The following is a 21,775-nucleotide window of genomic DNA, read 5'->3' as shown; positions in this document are numbered from 1 at the left end:
TTATAAATCCGAAATCCATCCATCTTATTCTACTTATTCCGAACTGGGTCGTAGGAACGGCAGCCTAAGCAGAGAAGGCCAGACCTCCCTCTTCCCAGTGACCTCCAGGCTCATCCATTCATTCAGTCCCTATGAAGGGAACCAAATCGAGGACATCAATGTAGCCAGCCCAACATAGGGTTACCGGAGACCATTCTGAAGTGTACTTTGACGGTGGGAGGTCTTTACCAGCAGGAGAAGCTGTAAAACTTGTGAAAATACAGTTAAAAATCCAGAATTCACACCGTCTTTCACCTTCTCCAAAGCTGTGCTCTAGGCTGGATTGGAGTCATGTGGAACCTGAATTCTGCATATTTTGCAGGGGAATGAAGTGGCAGATCTCAGTAAATAATATAGAGGGAGTATTTTTGTAATGATCCAAAGTCTGCTCAAAATGGGTGAAATAGCCCTTTAAAGCCATAATCTTGTGTTGCTCGTCTACTAAGAGTAATATTTCAAAAAAGATGGTATTCAGAAAACTGACGGTTACTTTAATACACATCTTTATTCTTTAAGAATAAAATCAACACAATAGTTTTAATAATTCTTTCACTATATATTATTTTCAGTACATACACAGACAAAAATAGTTTTCAGCTTTTTTTCGGTGTATCATCAGATGGCTTATATGTTTGTATTCGTGCCACTCGGGGTTTTTGATCAAGTGACATGTTGCACGCTCTCATTCAGTTGGAGCGCTCAGCCTTTCTCTCCATCCTCTGTGTCTCGGTGCCTCTCTGCTTCAGCCACTCTCCGCTTCTCTTCACCTCTAGACTTTGCCTGGAGGGACCAAACAAAGGCTTGTTTGGTATAATGTAAAGGCATCGGGGATAAATGGGTGTATTTAAAGTTTTTAAAAAAAGGCCAATGGTTGAAGCTAGCTCGAGGTCAAAAGTTGGACATTGTGAGAAATAAGGCAATTTGCTTTGTTTCCTGGAGTAAACTAAAATCCAGCAGTTAACTCTTGCACATATATTCTGTGGATTAATGGAGACTGTTTACTGGTTTTAAAGGAAAGCTTGTAGCGGGGTCTTTTCTGCTTAAGGGCAAGAAAATTGCTGTCGTAGTTATGTTTAAGTTTGAGTGTAGATGAAATAGGATTGAGCCAGAATTGCTGTTTCTCACGCAAACCGTCTGCCTGTGATCTCTGATGCTGCACATATGTGCACTTAATTTTCTCACAGTGCATTGCTTTATTCCTCAAATATCCAACTTGCTTTTTAGCTTGTGTGTAAGCAATAGCCAAAAACTAACCTTTCTTTTTAAAAATCACAACAACGAGGACTGATCTGAGAAGTATTCAGTATAATGCTTTAATGTTCGCATTATGCTTTACCTTTTTAGCATAAATGCAAAAAACTCTGATTGCAGGAGAATGCACGGTCAGAGCATGCCACATGTGCTAATCTGAATTTTACTATTTTTTTTTTGTGTTAATCTAAAAACTACTTAAAGCCATACGTTTAGCTTGCAGCGACAGCTTCCAGCTGTAAACACAAATCATGCATTAAAATTTGATTTCATTGCAAATGCAGCTTCACTCTGGGTCCACAGACATTAGTCCAGAAAGTCTTTTAAGTCTTGCAAGATGCAGCGTGCTTAAACCTTTAGCTGGAGTCAGAGGGGAGTACCTTGTTTTGTTACAGGGGTATGGAGGAGGAGGGGGGAAGAGGTTTAGGCTGGATTGTCAGAAAGGGAACAGTGAAGAAGGGCATCCAAGGAGAAGAAGATTAGGTAAAAGTCATCAGAGGAAATAGAGATTAGAGGGAAAAGGGTGGGAGACATCGCCATGGATTAAAAAAAAAAAAAAAAAAGAGGGAACAGGTTAAATGTTAAAATACATTTAATTGGGAGGAAAATTATTCTGCAACCATCACTCCTAATTTCACTTTTGTTCATTAAAAAGGGAAAATACAGGAGAATGTAGCTATTCCCAGTTTCTGGCTACAGTGTGTTGCAGCATCATGTTTATGTTTCATTCATAGATTTAATCTGATCTGCAGTAATTAATGTGCAACATGATCATTTTTAAATTACAAACAGCTGTCCCGTGAGACTAATACTGGGCATTTCCTGGATCATGAATCATGAATATTTCCAAATATTTGTTACCCTGCGTGTAAAGGAGGCAGAAAAATGGAACAGCGTTTGTCAAGCAGGTCTTACCGTCCAGATATGTGCGAGCCACAAATTTAAGAAGCTCATCGAGAAGGATGACTGGGATGGAAAGCTTCAGCACGATCATCCACTGCTCCACGTTCAAGTGAGTGAGCTTGAAGATCATCTGTGAATCAGCAGTGGCATGTTAAAACTACTGAACGCCACTAAGCTGGAGCTTATTTATCTGTCAAACCTGAAATACATGTGTTTCTTCTTCAGTGCTGTAGTTTCTCTCAGTTATATGTGCAACTAGCATTTAAGGAATGAAACTGGGAGAGAGGAAATGTGTGTGTAGAGATATAAATGGAGATGTGTGCTGTGTTGCATGAGGCCAGACTCACGGGCAGGGGGTCGATGTAGATGATCATGAAGTGAAGGGACATGGAGAGGCTCATGGCAGCCACCAACCAGACGTTGCTCCAGGGGGGCATGCGCACCAGAGACTGGTTCTCAGACAAGCTGGTGTAGAGGGAGCAGGGACGTGGGGGAGGATAGGAGGAAGGCAGAGCGGATGGGGTACGTTAATGCAGACTGAAAATGTAAAAGGGCATGAAAAAGTGTATGTGTGGAGGCGACTGCATAGTAATGTGTTTGCAAAGTGCTTCATTGTCTCCTTATTATAACTATGGGAGCTACGACACAGCTTTCATGTTTGGAAAAGGTCAAAATGAATGAAGCCTTTATTTGTCACTTGCAGTTGCCTGCAGCGAAATTGGACCTTTTCCAAAATGAAAACGTCAGCTTCTATTTTTCCTTTTTAAAGTGGACCTCATTTGAATTTTACCTCTGTTCGTGACAGTTTAGTCAGTGCTCAATCCTTTAAGAGTAGCTGATGGAAATATTTTTATATACACTAAAAATGGAAAAGAGTTGACTGAAGATTTAATTTGACCTCACTGTCTTTTTTAAAATATTTGTTACAGTTACATGTTTCAGATCATCAAACAAATTTTAATATTATACAAAGATAACCTGAATAAATACTGCAGGACTCCCTTTCCCGCAGTTCTTTAGATGTTGTTCTGGGTCATTATTTCACTCTTGCAGTAATTTTAGTAGGCTGGTCACTCCGGAAAAGGTTCATAATAAATTTTCTTTATTTGTAGATAATGGCACTCACTACTACTCAGCTACCATAAATTATCGTAACTTATTCGGATAGCCACACTGTTTTTATCATTTGGATCAATTTGCACATAATCTGTGCACCACCACAGTGGGTTTAAGCCCAAACAAACAATCCTGACATTTAAAATGATGGTAGTTTGTCAGTTTAATTTTGAGCATCTGTAAATAGGAGATTATATATAATTCAAGAAGAAGAAGAAACTTTTAAGCGCCTTTATTTCCAAGGGGGTTGCCACAGCAGATAACTTATAGCTTATTTGATCAGTCAGATTTTTACGTCGGATACCCTCTGAGGGATTTGTATCTTCTCCTGGGATTGAACCGGGGATCTTTTGCTTGTTGGATGAATGAATAATTAATGCCACATTTTTGTGCTTGAATGAAAACTGAACATCTTCACTTCAATAACATCCAAACTATTTGGTTTGGAATCCACTGTTATGGTTACAAAGGCAAAACTACAAAATGTCCAAACATTTAATGAACTGGTGGCACATTTGACTACATTATAGTTTTCAGGTGGATGCACCCACAATGCCTTTTGGGTTCACAGTGTAGTCAAACCTGTTCAGAGCGTTGCACATCTCAATGGTGACCAGTACAGACAGAGCCATGGTCATTGGTGGAGCAGACTCAAATACCTCACAGTGGACACCATCAAAGTCTTCGTTGTCCTCACTGCACTGCATGAAGTGAGACTGATGGAGAGAAACAAACATAAATTGCCTTTTTTTAAATTTATTTCAGCAGCGCTTTTGAAAGAGGCTGAGATGGTTCTTTATGTTTGAAAAGTTTGAAATTTTACACAAGGAGTCCCAGGAGTATTTTAGAAGAAAAGTTCTCAAATAAGATGATTTGATACTAACCAGCTGGTGGAAGGTGACCATTGGACCATCATCACTGTACAAGAACCACCAGGCAGCTGCTGCCACTGTTGCAGCTCCAACATAGCCTGGAAGAAGTATTACAAAACATATGCCCATGAAAACTATGAGTCTACATTTAAAGTCTTGAAGATGATTGGTGTGTTATGCCATGTTGCGATAAATCCTTGAAAAACTCTACTGAAGGAAGCTGCTGGTCGTGTCTGCAGTATCAGTATGTACCTCCAATGGCCAGATATCTAAAGAAGAGCCAGCCAGAGATGAGGGGCTCTTTGGGGGAGCGGGGGGGTTTGCCCATGATGTCCAGGTCAGGCGGGTTGAAGCCCAGTGCGGTGGCAGGCAGACCGTCAGTCACGAGGTTGACCCAAAGAAGCTGGACGGGGATCAGAGCCTCAGGAAGACCGAGTGCAGCAGTCAGGAAGATACTGAAGAGGTGAAAAAAACAGAAGTCAATCTTTCGCCTAGTTTTAAGTTCTTTCTTATGCAGGACAAGAACTCACGTTGAACTTAAGTGTCAGTTAAGTGAAGCGTAATGTGCTCACCAGACGACCTCGCCCACATTCGAGGAGATGAGGTAGCGGATGAACTGCTTCATGTTGTTGTAAATGGCTCTGCCCTCCTCAACAGCAGACACAATGGAAGAGAAGTTGTCGTCAGCCAGGACCATCTCAGAGGCAGACTTGGCAACGGCAGTGCCAGAGCCCATGGCGATGCCAATCTCCGCCTTCTTCAAGGCGGGGGCATCGTTCACTCCATCACCAGTCTGGGTGATGGGTCGAGGTGAAATGGGAGGAACAGCATATTTAACCTGTCACATCAAGCACAATAAACTCATCAAAGGTTCATTTCTTTTCTCCTCACCATGGCTGTAATCTCATCAAAGCCTTGTAGGAACTCCACAATCTTAGACTTGTGTGCTGGTTCAACTCTGGCGAAGCAGCAAGCCTTTCGAACGGCCTTCTTCTGGTCATATGGAGCGAGGTCATCAAACTCACGGCCGGTGAAGGCCTTGCCTGTGACATCCTCATCCTCAGTGAAGATGCCAATGCGGCGGCAGATGGCCACAGCCGTACCTTTGTTGTCACCTGGAGTGGTCGGGTTGGGGGACAGAAAAGGTCAATCTTTGCTCGATTTCTTTTAAAATTAGACTGCTGATCTGCATCTGATATGTATACTGACCAGTGATCATGATGACACGGATACCGGCGGCCCTGCACAACTCAATGGAGCTCATGACTTCTTTCCGAGGAGGGTCAAGCATACCAACGCAGCCAACAAAGGTCAGGTCCGTCTGGGGATAAGAAAGAAAGGTTTGAGCTATGTCTGAGCTACAGCTGAGCAAGAAATGAAATGCTCAAGTCTTCCATTAGGGACTACAGTGACTTCATGTTTTTGTTTTCACTCTCCAACCTCGTAGTCTGCAAACTTTGTTGAGTCCTCCAAGTTCATCTCCTCCTTCCTCAGAGGTGTGTCACATGTGGCCAGGGCCAAACAGCGGAGGGTGTCGCGTCCGGTGCCCCATTCCTTGATGACTGACATGATGTGGTCTTTCACCGGGCCAGTCAGCGGTACACGGTTAGTACCCACACGAACATAAGTGCAGCGGTCAATAACTCCCTCTGGAGCACCCTGAAGACAGGAAATGCAATCATTCGTTTGTGATTCTTAAACATCAAATTGTCTCTTTTGGAGCTTTTTCAGAACAACTTTTTCAAGTATTATTTTCATCTTTGGCTGATGTTCCACGCTCACTTTGACAAACATCTTGTTTCCCACAGGTGCTTTGGCCGACTTAGCAGGACAGCAGTAGACTGACATAGACTTTCTGTCTCTGGAGAACTCCAGGGTGAACTCCTTTCTCATCAGATGCTTGATAACCTGTCAGAAAGTGAAGGGAGGAAGGTGAACTGGAGAAACCTCAAACCAGGCCCTGCATATTACACATAAACATTTTAAATATTGCACCTGCCATACAGTTGTTGCTTTTTTTCTTGGCTATCTGGGAGCTTTTATGTATCAGAATATAATAAAAAGTTAACTGGTCCCAATCCTAAAATGATTTAAGCTCAAAGTCAGATGAAAAACGACACAGCGCTTAGTGTCATTATCTGTGTCACTTTTACGTAGTGTCATTATAATAAAACCTAAGCCAAAAATAACTGTGGGTACTCTTTCATCCTTTCTGAGGTCTGGACTTCGAATAGATAACTGTAACACCTTGATTCTGTTCTCTTTAAGTCTTTCTCTTGTTGATTTGCTGCAGTGCTTGAGGTCATTGTCCCGTTGCACATCCCAGTCAATCTTTAGCTGTGACATTTGACTTTAGAATACTTTGGTACACAGAAAGTTCATGGTCAACTCAGTGACTACGAGGTGCCCAGGTGCTATGCCTGCAAAATGAGCCAAAATCATAACTCCTCCACCATGGTGCTGACAGTTGGTTTGAGGTCTTTGAGCTGATATGCTGTGTTTAGTTTTCAGCAGATGTGATGCTGTGAATTACAGCCAGACTTCTCCACAGTGGTCTCATATGTTCAGAGGACATTGTTCCAGAAGTCCAAATCCACTATTCTCAAGATCATTGCCGATGTGTTTCCTACTTGAAAATTTGTAAAGACACGCCTCAATGCTCCAAAACTGCCAAAACTGCTGCTTTTAAAGAGGTGCTCACATTTCCTGATGATCAGTTAATCAGGTGCATTTGATTAGCAGCACCTGGCTGTCCCTGACCATCTTGATTCCTATGGAAGCAGTAAGGGTATGCTTAGTTATTCACATACTGCTTCTGCATTTTGGCTGAATTTTTATTATCCTGCTAAGGCCCAGACATCATCATACTTTAAGTTGATATGGGAAACTTGTTAGCTCATTTATGTGTTCATATTTCATGCTGCAACATGGCAAACCAATATATTTAATTTCAATATTGACTCACTTTTTTTTTACTTTTAAAGCAAATGTCATGTAGGTTAGTAGGCTGACTCTATAAAGAGTAACTTGCTACATACTGTATCAGATATTTGACAGACTTACGGAACAGCAAGCGTTTGCCCTCTCCACCTTGGACAGGCTGCGCACTTCAGTGTTGAACACATTCATCTTCTCCACCAAACAGCACAGGGCCGTCTCAGTGGCCTCACCCACCTTCTCATAAATGCCCTTGGACTGCATCAACGAGACAAGGGGTTCATTAAAAATTGCTAAGTGCATTTTAATAAGGCTGTTAAGCGGAAGCATAAACTCCTCCTCCACAGACCTCGTTGTAGTCCAGAGAAGAATCATTGCACAGTGCGCAAATAGTTGCCAGCTCAACCAATCCGTCATACTGTCCGCACTTCACAAACGCACCATTCTTCGTTCTGGTCAAAAGAGACACAACTCGTTAGTTTTGTTTGGTTTTTAGGCCGTTTATGGCAGTCGCGTGCTGATTCTGTCTCTTACACTTCTCCCTCTGGGGTGTACTTTGAGCCCGAAATGTCAAACTGACAGAGGGAAACGCTGTCGCCTTCAACTTTATCGATGACGAACATCTGCGTGGAAACATGGCAAAAAACGACATTTTATCAGATCTCCTTTTATTTGAATGCAAACGTGCGAAGGCTTATTTGTGTGTACCCACCTTGGTCACACACATCTGGTTGGTGGTGAGGGTGCCGGTCTTATCGGAGCAGATGACCGAGGTGCAGCCCAGGGTCTCCACAGAAGGCAGGCTTCTGACGATGGCATTCTTCTTGGCCATACGACGTGTCCCCAGCGCGAGGCAAGTGGTGATGACAGCAGGCAGGCCTGTGACGAGAAGTGGGAGAGCTTAATCAGAGAAGCCCTGAACAAATTGAGCTGCTTTAAAACAAGAACGAGTTGAATGCTGGACAAAACTTGATTGAACTTTAGAGATGAGGACAAATGTTGGATTAAAAAACAGCTGGACTTCAGGGATTCTGCCACTTGGCAGGGTGACAACAGTGGGGGTCCCTGCACAGCCCTTAACACATCAGCTGGACCGCATCCAGAATACTGTGCTCTCCAATGCTACTCCTAAGGGAAGGGCTGGTATGAGTCATTCAGCACTCCGGCACATGGAGGGTGATCTGTGTTCACATTCTTGGCAAAAACAATGGTGTGGTCAAGGTCTGGAGATTGTCCAGTTTAGTGACATTATCGCAGCATCTATGTGTGCATATTATGTTGTTCTTTTGGCATCATCAGGTTGTGCTCTCCAGTTAACTTTGGCACAATTTACAGCTGACTGATGGGGAGAATGTCCCCATCATCAAAATGAGAATGTTCTTGCCTCACAAAGAAGATGGTATATGAAAGTTCAAATGTTTTACTAAGAGCTGAATTCAAGGAGGTTTTGTCTACACAAACTTTAATCTCACATTTTTATTTGCAGTTTAATAAAACTAGTGTGCAAATCAGAGATGTACTGGTCATCAGCTGCTTTCTGAGGAATACACCTGTTTCTGTCAGTTCTAATCTGGTCCTTAACTTTGAAAACTCAGCTTAAGAGGCTCATGGAGAGTCTCCAAAGCCTTCTGCACTGTCTGCTGGATAGGGAGTGGCAAGAACCGGCAATAGCCAAGGCAGCTTTATTTGGAAGGTTGTTAGTGTCTGATTCAGGGTCCTATTTCCAACCATTAAGATTGAACAACGCACTGGACTTTAAAGGGTTGGTAATTTGGAAATTTCCATACAATAAAAACTGAACTGAAATGAGCAAACTTGCTCTGAAAACTAATACATACTGATACATACATACGTTACGACGTCTTAATAAGAAGAACATGAATGAAGGTGTCTTATTTATTCCTTTTCACATGCAAAAAAGATTACTTAACAAAAACACTTTTGAACAGACTGGAAGCAGCATCGCAGATGAGCTACAGGACGTGAATGTTTCATGTGGTTGAGCAATCAAATAGAAGTTAATCCCGGGGGCTTACCTTCAGGAATAGCAGCCACAGCCAAAGCCACAGCAATCTTGAAATAATAGATAGCGCCGCGGATCCAGGAGCCTCCATGGACGGGGTCATTGAAATGACCGATGTTGATTATCCACACGGCCACACAAATCAGGGAGATGACCTGCAGGACAAGCAGCAATAGGGGGACGTGTATGACATTAGTTGTAATTTTCAGTCTCAAGCCAGCAATATTAAAATGTTTAAGACATGACATGAAATTAACTGTTGCAGACACTGCCCGTCTCACCCACCTTTGAGAGCTGCTCTCCAAACTCGTCCAGTTTCTGCTGCAGAGGGGTCTTCTCCTGCTCGGTGGCAGCCATCTGGTCGCGAATCTTGCCGATCTCGGTAGAGACACCAGTCGCAACAGCAATGCCAATGGCTTTACCGGCAGCAATGTTGGTGCCCTGAACAGAGATTCGAAAGAGAGTGACATGACTACTGGAAAGATGGATGGAAAATCTGGACCTGAAATACACAACTATGAGGCTGCCAGTGAACTCAGAAGTGATGACTGAAGGGTTAAACATAATGAGTGTGGTAACATTTTGTTTTGACACTACTCATCCTCATCATGAGGTCAAATATTTATTCTTTATTATAATTTGGTTTATTAATAACTTCAAAAGTGCAAATGATTTTTTTAACAACCTAAAATGAATTTTGTGTAGTGTTAATTACAAAGGGTACTTATCTTAACACAATCAGTTGGTGAATATATAAACAATACCATATAATTGCTAATGCTAATGCTAATGCAGAAATGCCTTAAACCTAGGGGGACTACTATGAGAAAACGGCGCTGCTGCTCACTTGATTGGTGACCTTTGTTAACATTTTCTTGATGAGTTAATGGTCTCAATCTGCGGGTTGCTTGTTCAGTATAATGTAGCAAAGAAAAGTACGGTCCCATTCATAATAAAATAGACAACTACGCAGGCTATGTTCTTTGTTCCCCACTCAATAACCCTTTGTTATTCTGCATTTAGTTTACCAGATATTCAGCAGAGTGTCCAGCTTTTCTGGTAACTAAATTTACTTTTACTTTTATTTTTATTTTTGCGGGGGTTTTTTTTCAGTTTGTAAAACTAGCATCCAAATAATTCTGAAAATGATTACCATATCCATGTTGCTAAACAAGCTAGCAGTACACCAGGGGTGGGCAATTCCAGGCCTCAAGGTCCGGTGTCCTGCAGGTTTTAGATCTCACCTTGAGTCAACACACCTGAATCACATGATTAGTTCGTTACCAGGCCTCTGGAGAACTTCAGGACATGTTGAGGAGCTAATTTAGCCATTTAAATCAGCTGTGTTGGTTCAAGGACACGTCTAAAACCTGCAGGGACACCGGCCCTCGAGGCCTGGAGTTGCCCACCCCTGCAGTACACTGTAGCAATGTGTATTTATTGGTTCTACAGTCTCTTATAGATGAGAGTACATCCAATATCGGTAGATAGATATCTATAGAAGCTTCATGACAGCAATTAACAAACCTGCACATGTTTTTTGATTGATGTTCTACATATAATTTTTGATACAACCACTGGCTATGAAGGAAAAATATGTATTTCCCCAGTGATTGCTAGGATTATGGTTGCGAGCAGATTGCAGTGATTACTTGTAGTTTGCATGGAAGACACCAACTTGTCTGCAAACACTTGCTAACTAGCTGAACGGTAGTGAAACTTGAGAAACTGCAATGCAAATCGGACTATCTGCATTCAAAGTAAATGTTGTACCTCAGTGCTGCAGCCAACATTTTTTGAAAAGGCGCAACTTTTACACTGAAAGCAAATGGTCTCCACTTCTAATTTGTGTTACACTTTTCAGTTTCACTGCCGCTCAGAGTAAAGTCAGTGCAAACTATGAGCCTCTGTAGAAATCTGCTAGTGACCAAGAAGGGAAGGAAGTTACAAGGAAGTTTTGTATGGAGTATTCTCTGACCAGTTTTCACCAATGGGTTTTTGTGACTTTTCTATACTTTTTCCCCATCAAAAAATCAAAATACATTGCACAATACCTTTCAAAGTAACAAAATGCAAACAATATGTTTTGATGTAGCAAATATTACGCAAATTAACCTCCTAGGACCTGGCGTCCGCATATGTGGACATCACATTTTGGGTTATTTAGACTAAAATACTTAATTTTGTTCTACATGGGCCTGATATCCACTTACGAGGACATTATACTGCTACTGTTCTATCAAAATTTGAAATGATATCCTCATATGTAGCTCTTATTATTCTTAAAAACAAAAATAAGGTAAAAAAAAAAAGGGATAATTCTTTGTTATTACATTCGTCAGGCCCCAATATGCCCAAATATCAAAGAGAAATTAAAAATGCATGTCGTGGAAGAGTTTGGGTCTTAGGAGGTTAAAATTAATATATACAAATTAATATTGCATTTAAAAAAATTGCCACAAAGTTAAATAAACACTCAGTTGTGCTGGAAATTTGAATTTTCTGACAATTATTTCAGGGTTCAGGCTTTAAAGGATTAACAATCAATTTCAAGGCAACTGGCCTCAACCTACACATTTTCCTTAGCGGCCAGGAGTTGCTCAGTTTCTAGAGTGGACTCAAGTGACTATGTCCATTTTTTATATATAGCCAGCATGCTACCAGACTGATATTAGCTTGGTATTTTCTACAATGGCTGTATTTGAACAATTGTTAAATATAGTCTCTGGTAAAGTGTGTTAGCTAAAGTATAGCAGTGTATCAGTTTCTGTCACTTATAGTCATGAACCATGTTAGTGAATAAAGGATCTAATGCTACTGTAGTGATGTAATAAAATAACATCTTTACAAAAAGAAAATCTAAAGAAAATGTTTATCTTCCATTTATGATAGAGCAATAGACAGTGATTGGAAATTACCTTAAGTTTGGGACAGTTTTTGATGCAGACTCAGTATCAAGACCCCTGCAGGTGTTGAATTAACTGAATCAGCAATTAATTTAATTACGTAGGTTCTTTTTTTTATTCTGAAATGTCAGAACTGGCTCACTAAGTAAGAGTTAATTGCTTAATACTTTTAAGCAGCACAGATCACGAAGTCAGCATGACGGTGATAATGAAGTGCCACCTGTGCTGACATCCAAAATGACGTCCAAAATTTCTCATCATTACACCTATGGTTTTCCCAACAATGACATGCAAAATGTCTGCTGTAATGGTTATTTTCATGGAATAATGAGGTCGAATTGGAAGTTAAATCAGTCAGCAGGTGGGTTTTGAGACGCCCGATGGAAATATAAAGGTCAAGGAGAGGAGAAAGCAGGAAAAAGACTCACAGAGAACAACATGTTCTTCTTGTCCTGGTTGACGGCTCGGGGGTCTGGAACTGGATCTGTGTGCTTGATCACGCTGACAGACTCACCTGCAGAGATGAGCGGTCAGGGAAGGCGACGGAAATTAGAAAAATTAATTAATTCATTTATTTATTCTTTGTCTGCGACAAAACACATACCAGTAAGAATGGACTGGTCCACACGCAGGGTTGTAGATTTGATGGAGATGATCCTGATATCAGCTGGCACTTTGTCACCAACTAGTGTTCACGTAACAAACACATACACAAAAGCAGGCCCTTCATTAACATTCGTTTCTTTAGTGATTTATTGGTTTGGCAGTATTACAGTGCAAAGACAATCTGACTGCAGTGTTACAGCTGGCTGGAGGAGGTGGGGAGGAAGGGGGGCTGGTTTTAGCACTCTGGATGGATAGTGTTGTTGTTGAAAACCGATACCACAGTAAGAGTCAGAGGGAGAGGGAGACCTTGGGGAGATCATGAAATGAAAAGAACAGGTGTACAGCAAACAGAGGGGAGAGACAGAGGAGTGAGTGCTTATACTCAAGCTTATTCCTTCACTCACCCCCCAACTCCTTTTTCTCTGTCACTGCCTTATAAGGGGCCATGTTGATTTTGAAGGACAGTCTTGTATTCACACACTTGCAAAGTTGAGAAGTTCAGATTTCAAACACTTGAATTTAAATGACACATTACAGACAAGGTTTTGGAATTCGACTAGAACAAGCTTATGTGTAGACTGCTTTGGGGAGTTAATCTCATCTTAATTCTGATCACATTTATGGATTTTCAGTGGCTAGATGGGCTTTGAATAAATGCAGCAGATAAAGCTTACCAGAGACCTCCACTACATCACCAGGAACGATCTCCCTGGCCTTGATTCTCTGCACGCTCTTCCTGTCTGCCCTATAAACTTTCCCCATTTCAGGCTCGTACTCCTTCAGGGCCTCGATGGCGCTCTCTGCATTGCGCTCCTGTTTCAAACGTGCACACAGAGCAAACACATAATCATTCCGGCTCCTTGATGTTCGAGTCCTTTGCATGATAGTTGTCACATGTGACATGTTAAAGGTCAGTTTTTAGATAGATAAAAAGGCTTTAATCAAAAGATCATTATTTTAAAAAGATGCTCAGTACATTTTTTTAAATGACCTGAATAGAAATGTATTTAAATATAATATATTTTGATAGGATAACAAAAAAAAGCTTAACAAAGTCTTCAGGCAAAGTGTCCTTGGCAAGTTGCCCCAATGCATGAATGAAACAGGGTAAGTGTTTGGGTGTGCGTTAGATAATGTGTCCAGAATGGGAAATTGTGGAGTTATTTAGTCAAAGAAGAGCTTGGTGTGCATGTGTCCACATCACCTTGTTGGTACAAAAATACTATTTTATGCCATTGAAACTGCGTTATCATATTTTTTACAGATAAAACTTAAGAAACGGGACCGTATGATGTGTGATGTGTCGGGCTGCTAGTAACAAAGTGACAGTTAAAAATTGGTTCACCTCTTGAGGTAGGTGCATAACAAAATAAAAAAAAATCATCCCTGAAAATGGTCACGTACAAGGACAGGACTGAAAATTATTGTAAAAGCAAAATAAATTTCAAAGAAAAAAACTTAAAAGACCTTCGAAAGCACAGAGAACTGTTGCTTTAAAACATTTTAAGAAAGTCTGGCATCTTAGAAGCAAAATATAAATGAGAGGTAGCTCTAAAGTTGGGTAAAAATAAGTGAATGAATTAAAAAAATATCCTGTATTTTCTGTATGTGTTTGATTTTATGTACATTCCTAAAGCAAAAGTTGTCTTTGTTGCCTTTGTTGTAGTCCCACATTTTCAGCCCTGGTTTTCCTGTTTCCTGTGCCTGTTATTAAAAGAAACTCACACAGGCGTCAGTGAATTCAAATCCCAAAACCTTTTGGTATGAGGTTACAGTGCTAACTACTGCACCACTGAGCCATAATAAATATTAATGAATGTCACTATATGTTGTAATGTTTGAGGGCAGAATGCACAGATTTTGTTTTATTCTAGGACAACATACTAATAAAAACAAGCGCTTTTAGCCTTTTTTTCATAGTTTTTTTGAGCACCCAAAGTTGCTGTGGCAGATAATCATCAGGCACTGGCATTAGTAATGAGGGATAAGGTTGCTGATACCAGTGACTGATTGATGGTTGAAGGCATTGTTGTCCATTATCATGAGGTTTTCCTGATGTTTGTATTTTATTAAAGTCCATCAGCTTAAATAATCAAATTTAAAGAGAGGTTGTGCAACCATAATTTTGCAGGACTTGTGCTGCAGCAGGTTGAAGTCCTTAAATTCAACATGACGAACAAGAAACGACTGTGAGCTTTTCGAAGTCGTTTCTTGTTCGTCATGTTGAATTATTTCCCAGTAAAAGCAGACGGCGCAGAGAAGTCAGACAGCCTGATGTCAGGCTGTGGTTTCTTCCAAGGTTGCCCCCGACTGCCTCAAAGTGTAAAGCCCAACTTATGCCAGCTGCCCTCCCTCTCTCCATTCTCCTCCTCATCCCCCATGTGTGAATCCTTGTGCATAGTTTCCAAATGACTGCTGCAGGGTTGATATGAACCTCTCAACCACACACGCACAAAACGCAAGCCTGCGGTAACGTGATCGTCCCTCTGTATTTTTACTGAGGATTGCAAAGTGTGGATTGTAACGCAGCAGTTTGGCCCTTCGAAGCAGGAACGGGACCCGGTCCGTGGCCTCCCTCCACGCGCCCTGTTGGCTTAACCTTTCACCTTTTCACCTCCTGTTTACGTCATGCCTCTCTTTCTGGCTTTGCTTGATCTTTGAGATCTAAGGAGTGTGTGTGCTCTCTGTAAAGGACACAAGGCCTGAGCAGGCCGCCGATGTGCGTGATTTATCGGGCGTGACTGTTTCTAAGTATAAGAGTCTATTTAGGTGTGTGTATGTGGGCAAAAGACAGTATTCAGGAGCAGGTATGTGGCCTTGGGATTGCAGTTGTTTCTGAATATGTGTGTGTGTGTGTGTGTGTGTGTGTGTGTGTGTGTGTGTGTGTGTGTGTGTGTGTGTGTGTGTGTGTGTGTGTGTGTGTGTGTGTGTGTGTGTGTATTTATGCGCGCTCACTGACCTGCCACACTCCAACAACAGCATTCGCGATGAGGATGAGGAGGATGACAAAGGGCTCGACAAAAGCAGTCACAGTTTCTTCTCCTTCCTCAAACCAAGCCAGCACCTGAGACAGTCACACACAGACAGAGTCCAAAGTTGAAGGAGTTGTTGTTTAAAATTAGATGATGAGACACTGAAGTTGTCAAAATGAAACCCTTAAAATTCTAATTATGATGAAACTTTATTTCTAAAAAAACAAAAAATCCCTAAAATTTCCTTGAGGAACAGTTGACTAGCAGATCTTACGCTCAAAATCCAGGGATCACAATGGCAGAATAGTAAACTCTCATAATTGACCCTTAAATTACAACAAATATTTAGCATTTGTACTTAATAAATTAGTTAATTGAATCTATTTTTTTTCTTTCTCAATCACTGTTCAAACATAAATTTTAAAGGAGTGTACAGTGAAGAAGTATCTCCCTTTTTTGCAAAATACATGGGACAATTAACCTACTTCATTATATGGCCCACGCCACAACAAATACAGTGTACTTACAATGTAAGATGGGGAAGTGAATTAATTCCAAAAAACAGTATAATTTCTCCCCACAACGTAGGTACTACTAAAAATTACTTATACATGACTTAAAGTTACTATCACCATAATAATTTGCAATAACCTGACTTTTTAACCCCCATTTTTAGTGTGCCTCTCATTTGTAGGTCAGTATAATTATACTGCAATTTCTAAGAAAATATTTAATTACAAGGGAATTACATGCTTAATCATTGGCCACATTATAATGTGTTACCAAAAATATACAATATCTGTAAAAAACAAACAAACTCTAAGACAGTTTTCTTTTTCTTTTACAGAGGTGCCCGTTCATCACGCCGACACTTTCCTCTCGAGTTAAAATGATACATTGTTACTATCGCTAAGCCCGTGATACAGAAGTGTCTTTACGTTTGTTGTGCACCTGTCGCTCAGGGTGAGAGTATTATCTTTTACTGCTGAGTAGCATAAACATAAACATATATTTGTCACGGCTCGGAGCTATTTCTGCACCGCTGTAGGATCAAATGACATTATTCTTTGTCACTGTTGCGCCGTACGCTATCCTATGTGTGAAGTTCTCCACATGTGACTCTTCTAAACCTATATTCGCGCACGTGTGCGCCCCTGTGAGCGGGAGCTACACGTTACTGATGCTGGTGTGTTTCGGAAAGGCCTCGTGTTGACACTGACACAGATTAGTTGCAGGCCACCGGAGCACGGACCCAAGCGGAGAGAAAAGAGTAAAGCCCTCCCATCCTTCCTTTGTAGCATTTAGCATTTAGCTCAGCATCACAGTCTTCCTTGTTTTCCATTCGCCTGCTTTTCAGCTCACATGTTTTCTCACCCCCCCCCCCCCCCCCTTTTTTTTAAAGTAGGCTTGATTGCTTGCTCTCTCCAGTCTGTCTTCACTGTGCTTCTCTTCAAAGACACAATCGATCTCCAGACTGAGCGTCAGGGCCTGTCAACACCTTGCAGTGGTCAAGCATTCCTGTGTGTATGAATAGGATGACCATGTATTTGCAGTATTTAGTGTTCTCTCTTTTAGAAACCATATATGACTCTGAATCTATTGCGCTCATTTGTCATTGTAACAGACAATGCCATTGTGCAATCCAATCCCCAGCCCCCCGCCCTCGTCTCTGTCTCTCACTCTCTCCTGCTCCAAGCAATCCCTCGTTCCTTCCATCCCTGACCTTTGTCTAAGGATATAGTTTCTCGTCCTGGCTTGAGACTTTCTTAAAATAAAGGTCCTGCCATGCACATGCACTGCCACTCTCTTTTCGTCTTTCTCTTGTTCTCTCGCTATTTCACACGCAGCATGTCAGGCCTTCTAAGGCTATAGTGACAGCTGTAGAGGGAGCCCTGAGGGGAGCAATCGAAGATTAAAACAATGTGAAGAACCTAGTCGCCTTCATAAAGCTGCACTGGCGAGAGCAACAAGGAGGGGAGAGGGATTCTTCGTGTCAGTGAGAATGGCACTAAAGGTAATCTAATAACGTGATGATACGAATGATGTTTTGTCAGCTGAAGTGTGTGTGTGTGTTTGGTAAAGAGTCAAAAGACATGCAGCCCCAGATCCCAGACAAGCCCCCAATTATGTAAGAACGACGTTCATAAACAGTAACATAAAATTAAGACCTGAAAGGCAACAAAACAGGGGTGTTTGACTTCAGTTGCCACATATTCTTAAGTTTAAATTAGAGGTGGAGTCATCCACATGAGCATGGTTAGCTCTAGCTGCAAAAAAATGTTAACATCTTGACATAACTCTGGGATATATTCAGCACTGGTAAACGAGAGAAAATGTACCCTAAGGATTGCTATACTGCTACACTCTGTTTCTCACAGTGTAAAGGAAATACGCCCACAAATCTGGCAGAGTTCAAGAATGTTTCAGGCCTTCTCAGGTGTGAGCACCAAACGGACACTCTTGGACTTTTAGTGTTCGGCTTCTGGGAACTGCAGAGCGTTGTAACACAACTCAACACTGACTACTGCTGCTGTAGGACAACGAATGCTAACTAGACTTTCTAACTGCTCAACCTCAGCTTAATGCTAAATAACCCATCAAACACGTGATCTGCCAGATATCTAAAACTTGAATTCCTGGGAGAAAATTTTCATATTTTGAGGCAAATTGGAAAATTATGCAAAAGAGTGAAAAGAAAACTAATTAAACACATGGTGTCTGAAGTATAGGAAGAGATTAGAGAATCTACTACATGTGGTGTCCATCACTGAAATTACAAACACAACTTTTACAAGTACTGCTGAGAATATATCCTGTTCATTAATTCATTGTGTTAGCTAGTCTTCCTCTGCTTTGTCCATTTCCTTTTGAATGGATCTGGTGTTAGTAAATGTAAGACAGGGATGGAAGGGGCACCTCTGCACAAATAGAAAAATACATCTTTTCACTACAAGATAATAAAGAATGATTTTTGAACTTGTGCAAGCTCCTTGCATTGAACACTTCATGAATATTACATAAGTAGGTGCTTTGCATTGGATGAATGGATGGTCGCACAGGGGGTTGCATCATGAAACTCACAAAAGAGATGCAGGCTGCCAGTAGAAGGATTCTGACCAACAGGTCCTCGAACTGCTCCACCACCAACTCCCAGATACTTTTGCCTGATAAACACATTCAAATAAATAGACATAGCCCATCTATTAAATCAAATTCAATGTTGATACAGTGTTAAGAATTCCTGTTATTATACATGTAAGTCTGATAAACAAACCGGATTAAATGGAAAAGGCAGTGACTGTGATTTAGGTGAAAACACATTTGATTAATGATGGCTGACTCTTTGTTTTAATATCCTCCCACCACTTTGGGCTGCTCCAAACCCAGCAGCAAAGACTGTTGCTGCTTTAGTTTGAGTTCATTGCACAACAGATGTGGATACAATCCATTAGTTTCTGTGGTGTATATACATCATTGCTAGACTGGAGTCAGTAACAAGTGATAAACACACACACAAGGGAGCAGTCATGACAGGAAGTGAAAGGAACAGCTGGGATGTTAAAGGAAGCATGCAGGTGTGTAATGTTTCGGGTTGGCTCACCTTCCTCTGCTGGCAGCTCTGTTGGTGATGAGAGACAGAGAACATTAGTAAAGCACAACACTTACTACATTCGTTCTGATATTTGCAGAGTGAAACATGCAGCCAGGTCAATCGATTTGACCATAAAACCATCAAGTACAAAATACACAGTATAAAGGAAGCATTACATTGCACAATTTACACTTTCTTCACCAAACTGAGGCCCTGCTCCAACAAACAATAACACTTTACTCCAAAATGCATTCTCAAAAAACATGATTCCTCTTCATTTTACTGAATGTAGGACTTTTCCCCCCCAGTGAATTAAATGTGAAGCAGAGGTAGGAATATTCATGATTTTCCAGTTCCTGTTATTTGAACCCTTAAGCCAAGCAGTAATGTGGGTACAGTTACATTCATGCCTATGCTTTCCCTGCTGTGATAAGCAAGAAAAAAAGGCCTCTGATGCTTTCTTTATAAAGCTCAATGAGACTGTAAAAACTCAGCGAACTCCATCTGCTGAGACAAAAGTAAATATCTTGACTTTGAGTCAAAAAGGGACTTTCGTGCGCTCAGTTTCAAAATACAAACAAATTACCCTCAATCTAAACTAAAACCAGTAGCAGTTGTCAGGAACTTGACACCCTGAGGCACCTGCTCCACAAACATAACTCCTGCTTTGTGTCAGTCGGATAGTTTCCCTTAATTAGACCAGCATCACAAAGTCACACACAGCTTTGAAACCGACACTGCCACTACTTGTCCTCCTTCACCTTCCCCTCCCATTTCCCTCAGTGTCTCTACTCCTGCCATTTTATCTTGTTAACCTCCAAGGTACTCCGTATGTATGCCGCCTCTCATTCAAGCTAAATCTGATGCATGTGCTCCTGGACCTTCCCATCATGTCATTCACCATCATTTTCTACTGCTCTTTATTTCCACTCTGTATCAAAGGCTTCATCTAAGTGCTCCATCCATCCATCCATCAAGCCACCCATCCATCTTTTTGTTTCCCTCACCGTTGTAGCCATACTTTTCCAGGCTCTTCTTAACCTGCTCAGGTGACAGCCCGGTGTCCTCAGTGACGCCAAAGTAGGCCAGAACGTCTTCCGACTCTTTGGTGTGTGCGTTCTCCATCCTCACTTAAACGGAGAGGCTTCGAGACAAAAGGGATAGAAAAAAAATGGAGAGAAATTACAGCTGGCCAAACACTGAAACGTAAAACAAATGATGCGGAATTCTACCCACCACTTTCTTGAAGAGTGGGATTAGGATTAAAAACTGGCAACCCCCTGTGCGTTCACACTTTCTCTCTCTTTGCCCCCTCTCTCTCTCTCTCTCTCTCTGGGCTGTTGCTCTCCTCTAGGAGCCCTGGACCGACAGAAAGTGCAACCCTGCAAACTGTCCTCAAAAGTTTTATAGCGATGAAAAAGTTGCCCCATTGGTGCTTGTCCACCATGCACCCCCCTCTCATTGGATGAGAACGTCACAAATAGGTGGGCATGGATGGCCCCCGTGGTAAAGAATAGGCAGGGGGGGAGGGGGGGAGGTGGAGGGGGTAGAGGGCAGCAACTGCAGAGGGGTCCCAGCATGCTGGAAATAAGATGTGCATAAGAGAACATGCATGGTTAGCATGGAGAGGCAACATAAAGACTGTCTGAATGGACACTGGTGGGCACGTGTATGTCCACATGTCTGTAGACACAGGTGGACACTTGTTCACTCAGTGAATGAACAAAGAAACGTAAAAGACACTGAGAGATGTCGACTGTTCAGCAGTGGAAACATATTTTGAGTACCTGATTTTTAAGCAGTTCCCAACTTTCAGATTTGGACTGCTTGGAGGCCCCTTGACTTGTTTCATTTGTGTTGAAAATTTTCATCTTCTTAAACTTCTCAGCTGAGAAATTATTAAGTGGAGGAGATGAGACTGAAAACTAAAACTGAATGGTCATGCATCCCACCCTTCAAATAAAGCTCACAGTGTGATCCAGGCATGTGTACGTCTTCTACCATCACGAGATCACCTAAAGCAAACTGATGCAAAGCGGTAAAATATCCAGTGGTTTGATGAATCAGAATCTTAGGTTGCTGATGGATATTTCAGAGTTCATGTTCTGTGTTAATACAGAGGCGCACCTGTTGATACATTTAATTAATTATTTAATCAATTGTGGCTTTTCAATATGCCTGCTCTGCACTATTTTAAATATAGGTTTCTACAGTTTGGTAATCAATATATTTTTATTGTCATTTTACACAGCCAACATTTTTTTTTAACTGGGCTAGATAATAAAGTTAAACCCATGTGTTTATGGAGAGTGTCACCTTTTCTTTTACTTTTACCTCTGTAAGGTAATCTAGGTGTGATTGAAGTGAAAACCTTCAACTTTAATTCAAGGGTTTTAACAAAATACGACATTTACTTAGGAGTTATGGCCACTTTGGTACACAGTACACAGTTTACTATTATCAGAGGCTCAAAGGAAACTGCTGCTGTACTGCTGTTACATGTAACATTTTAATGAATTAAAATGTTTTACATGAAATGAATTGATATTTTATTAACT

The 21,775-nt window shown here is 41.3% G+C and overlaps 1 protein-coding gene across 2 annotated transcripts; it reads right to left on the bottom strand.

Annotated features, from left to right (window-relative positions):
• Positions 1-510: 510 nt before the first annotated feature.
• atp2a1 (ATPase sarcoplasmic/endoplasmic reticulum Ca2+ transporting 1) lies at positions 511-20,615 on the bottom strand. Of its 2 annotated transcripts, none has more exons than XM_085403530.1 (25): positions 20,454-20,615; positions 20,225-20,361; positions 19,227-19,244; positions 18,707-18,789; positions 15,613-15,717; positions 13,328-13,466; positions 12,652-12,732; positions 12,476-12,561; positions 9,427-9,582; positions 9,155-9,296; positions 7,831-7,997; positions 7,653-7,741; positions 7,468-7,570; positions 7,245-7,376; positions 5,964-6,089; positions 5,622-5,840; positions 5,391-5,502; positions 5,073-5,296; positions 4,754-4,974; positions 4,434-4,636; positions 4,194-4,279; positions 3,892-4,025; positions 2,541-2,658; positions 2,206-2,323; positions 511-819 (listed from the first exon to the last, which is right to left on the bottom strand). In XM_085403530.1, exons 2-25 carry the CDS (start codon positions 20,340-20,342, stop codon positions 809-811), a joined length of 2,991 nt encoding a protein of 996 aa, XP_085259656.1. In that variant the 5' UTR covers positions 20,343-20,361; positions 20,454-20,615; the 3' UTR covers positions 511-808. The 2 variants fall into 2 exon arrangements, with proteins under 2 accessions (XP_085259656.1, XP_085259657.1); XM_085403531.1 differs by lacking the exon at positions 511-819 and adding an exon at positions 1,684-1,718.
• Positions 20,616-21,775: the final 1,160 nt, after the last annotated feature.

Source organism: Rhamphochromis longiceps, linkage group LG4 (genome assembly GCF_057381845.1).
Source record: "Rhamphochromis longiceps isolate RC_006_pf linkage group LG4, R_longiceps_female_GT1.1, whole genome shotgun sequence".
NCBI lineage: Eukaryota > Metazoa > Chordata > Actinopteri > Cichliformes > Cichlidae > Rhamphochromis > Rhamphochromis longiceps.
Note: the sequence above shows the minus strand (reverse complement) of the source record. Positions and strands in the feature narration are given on the sequence as shown.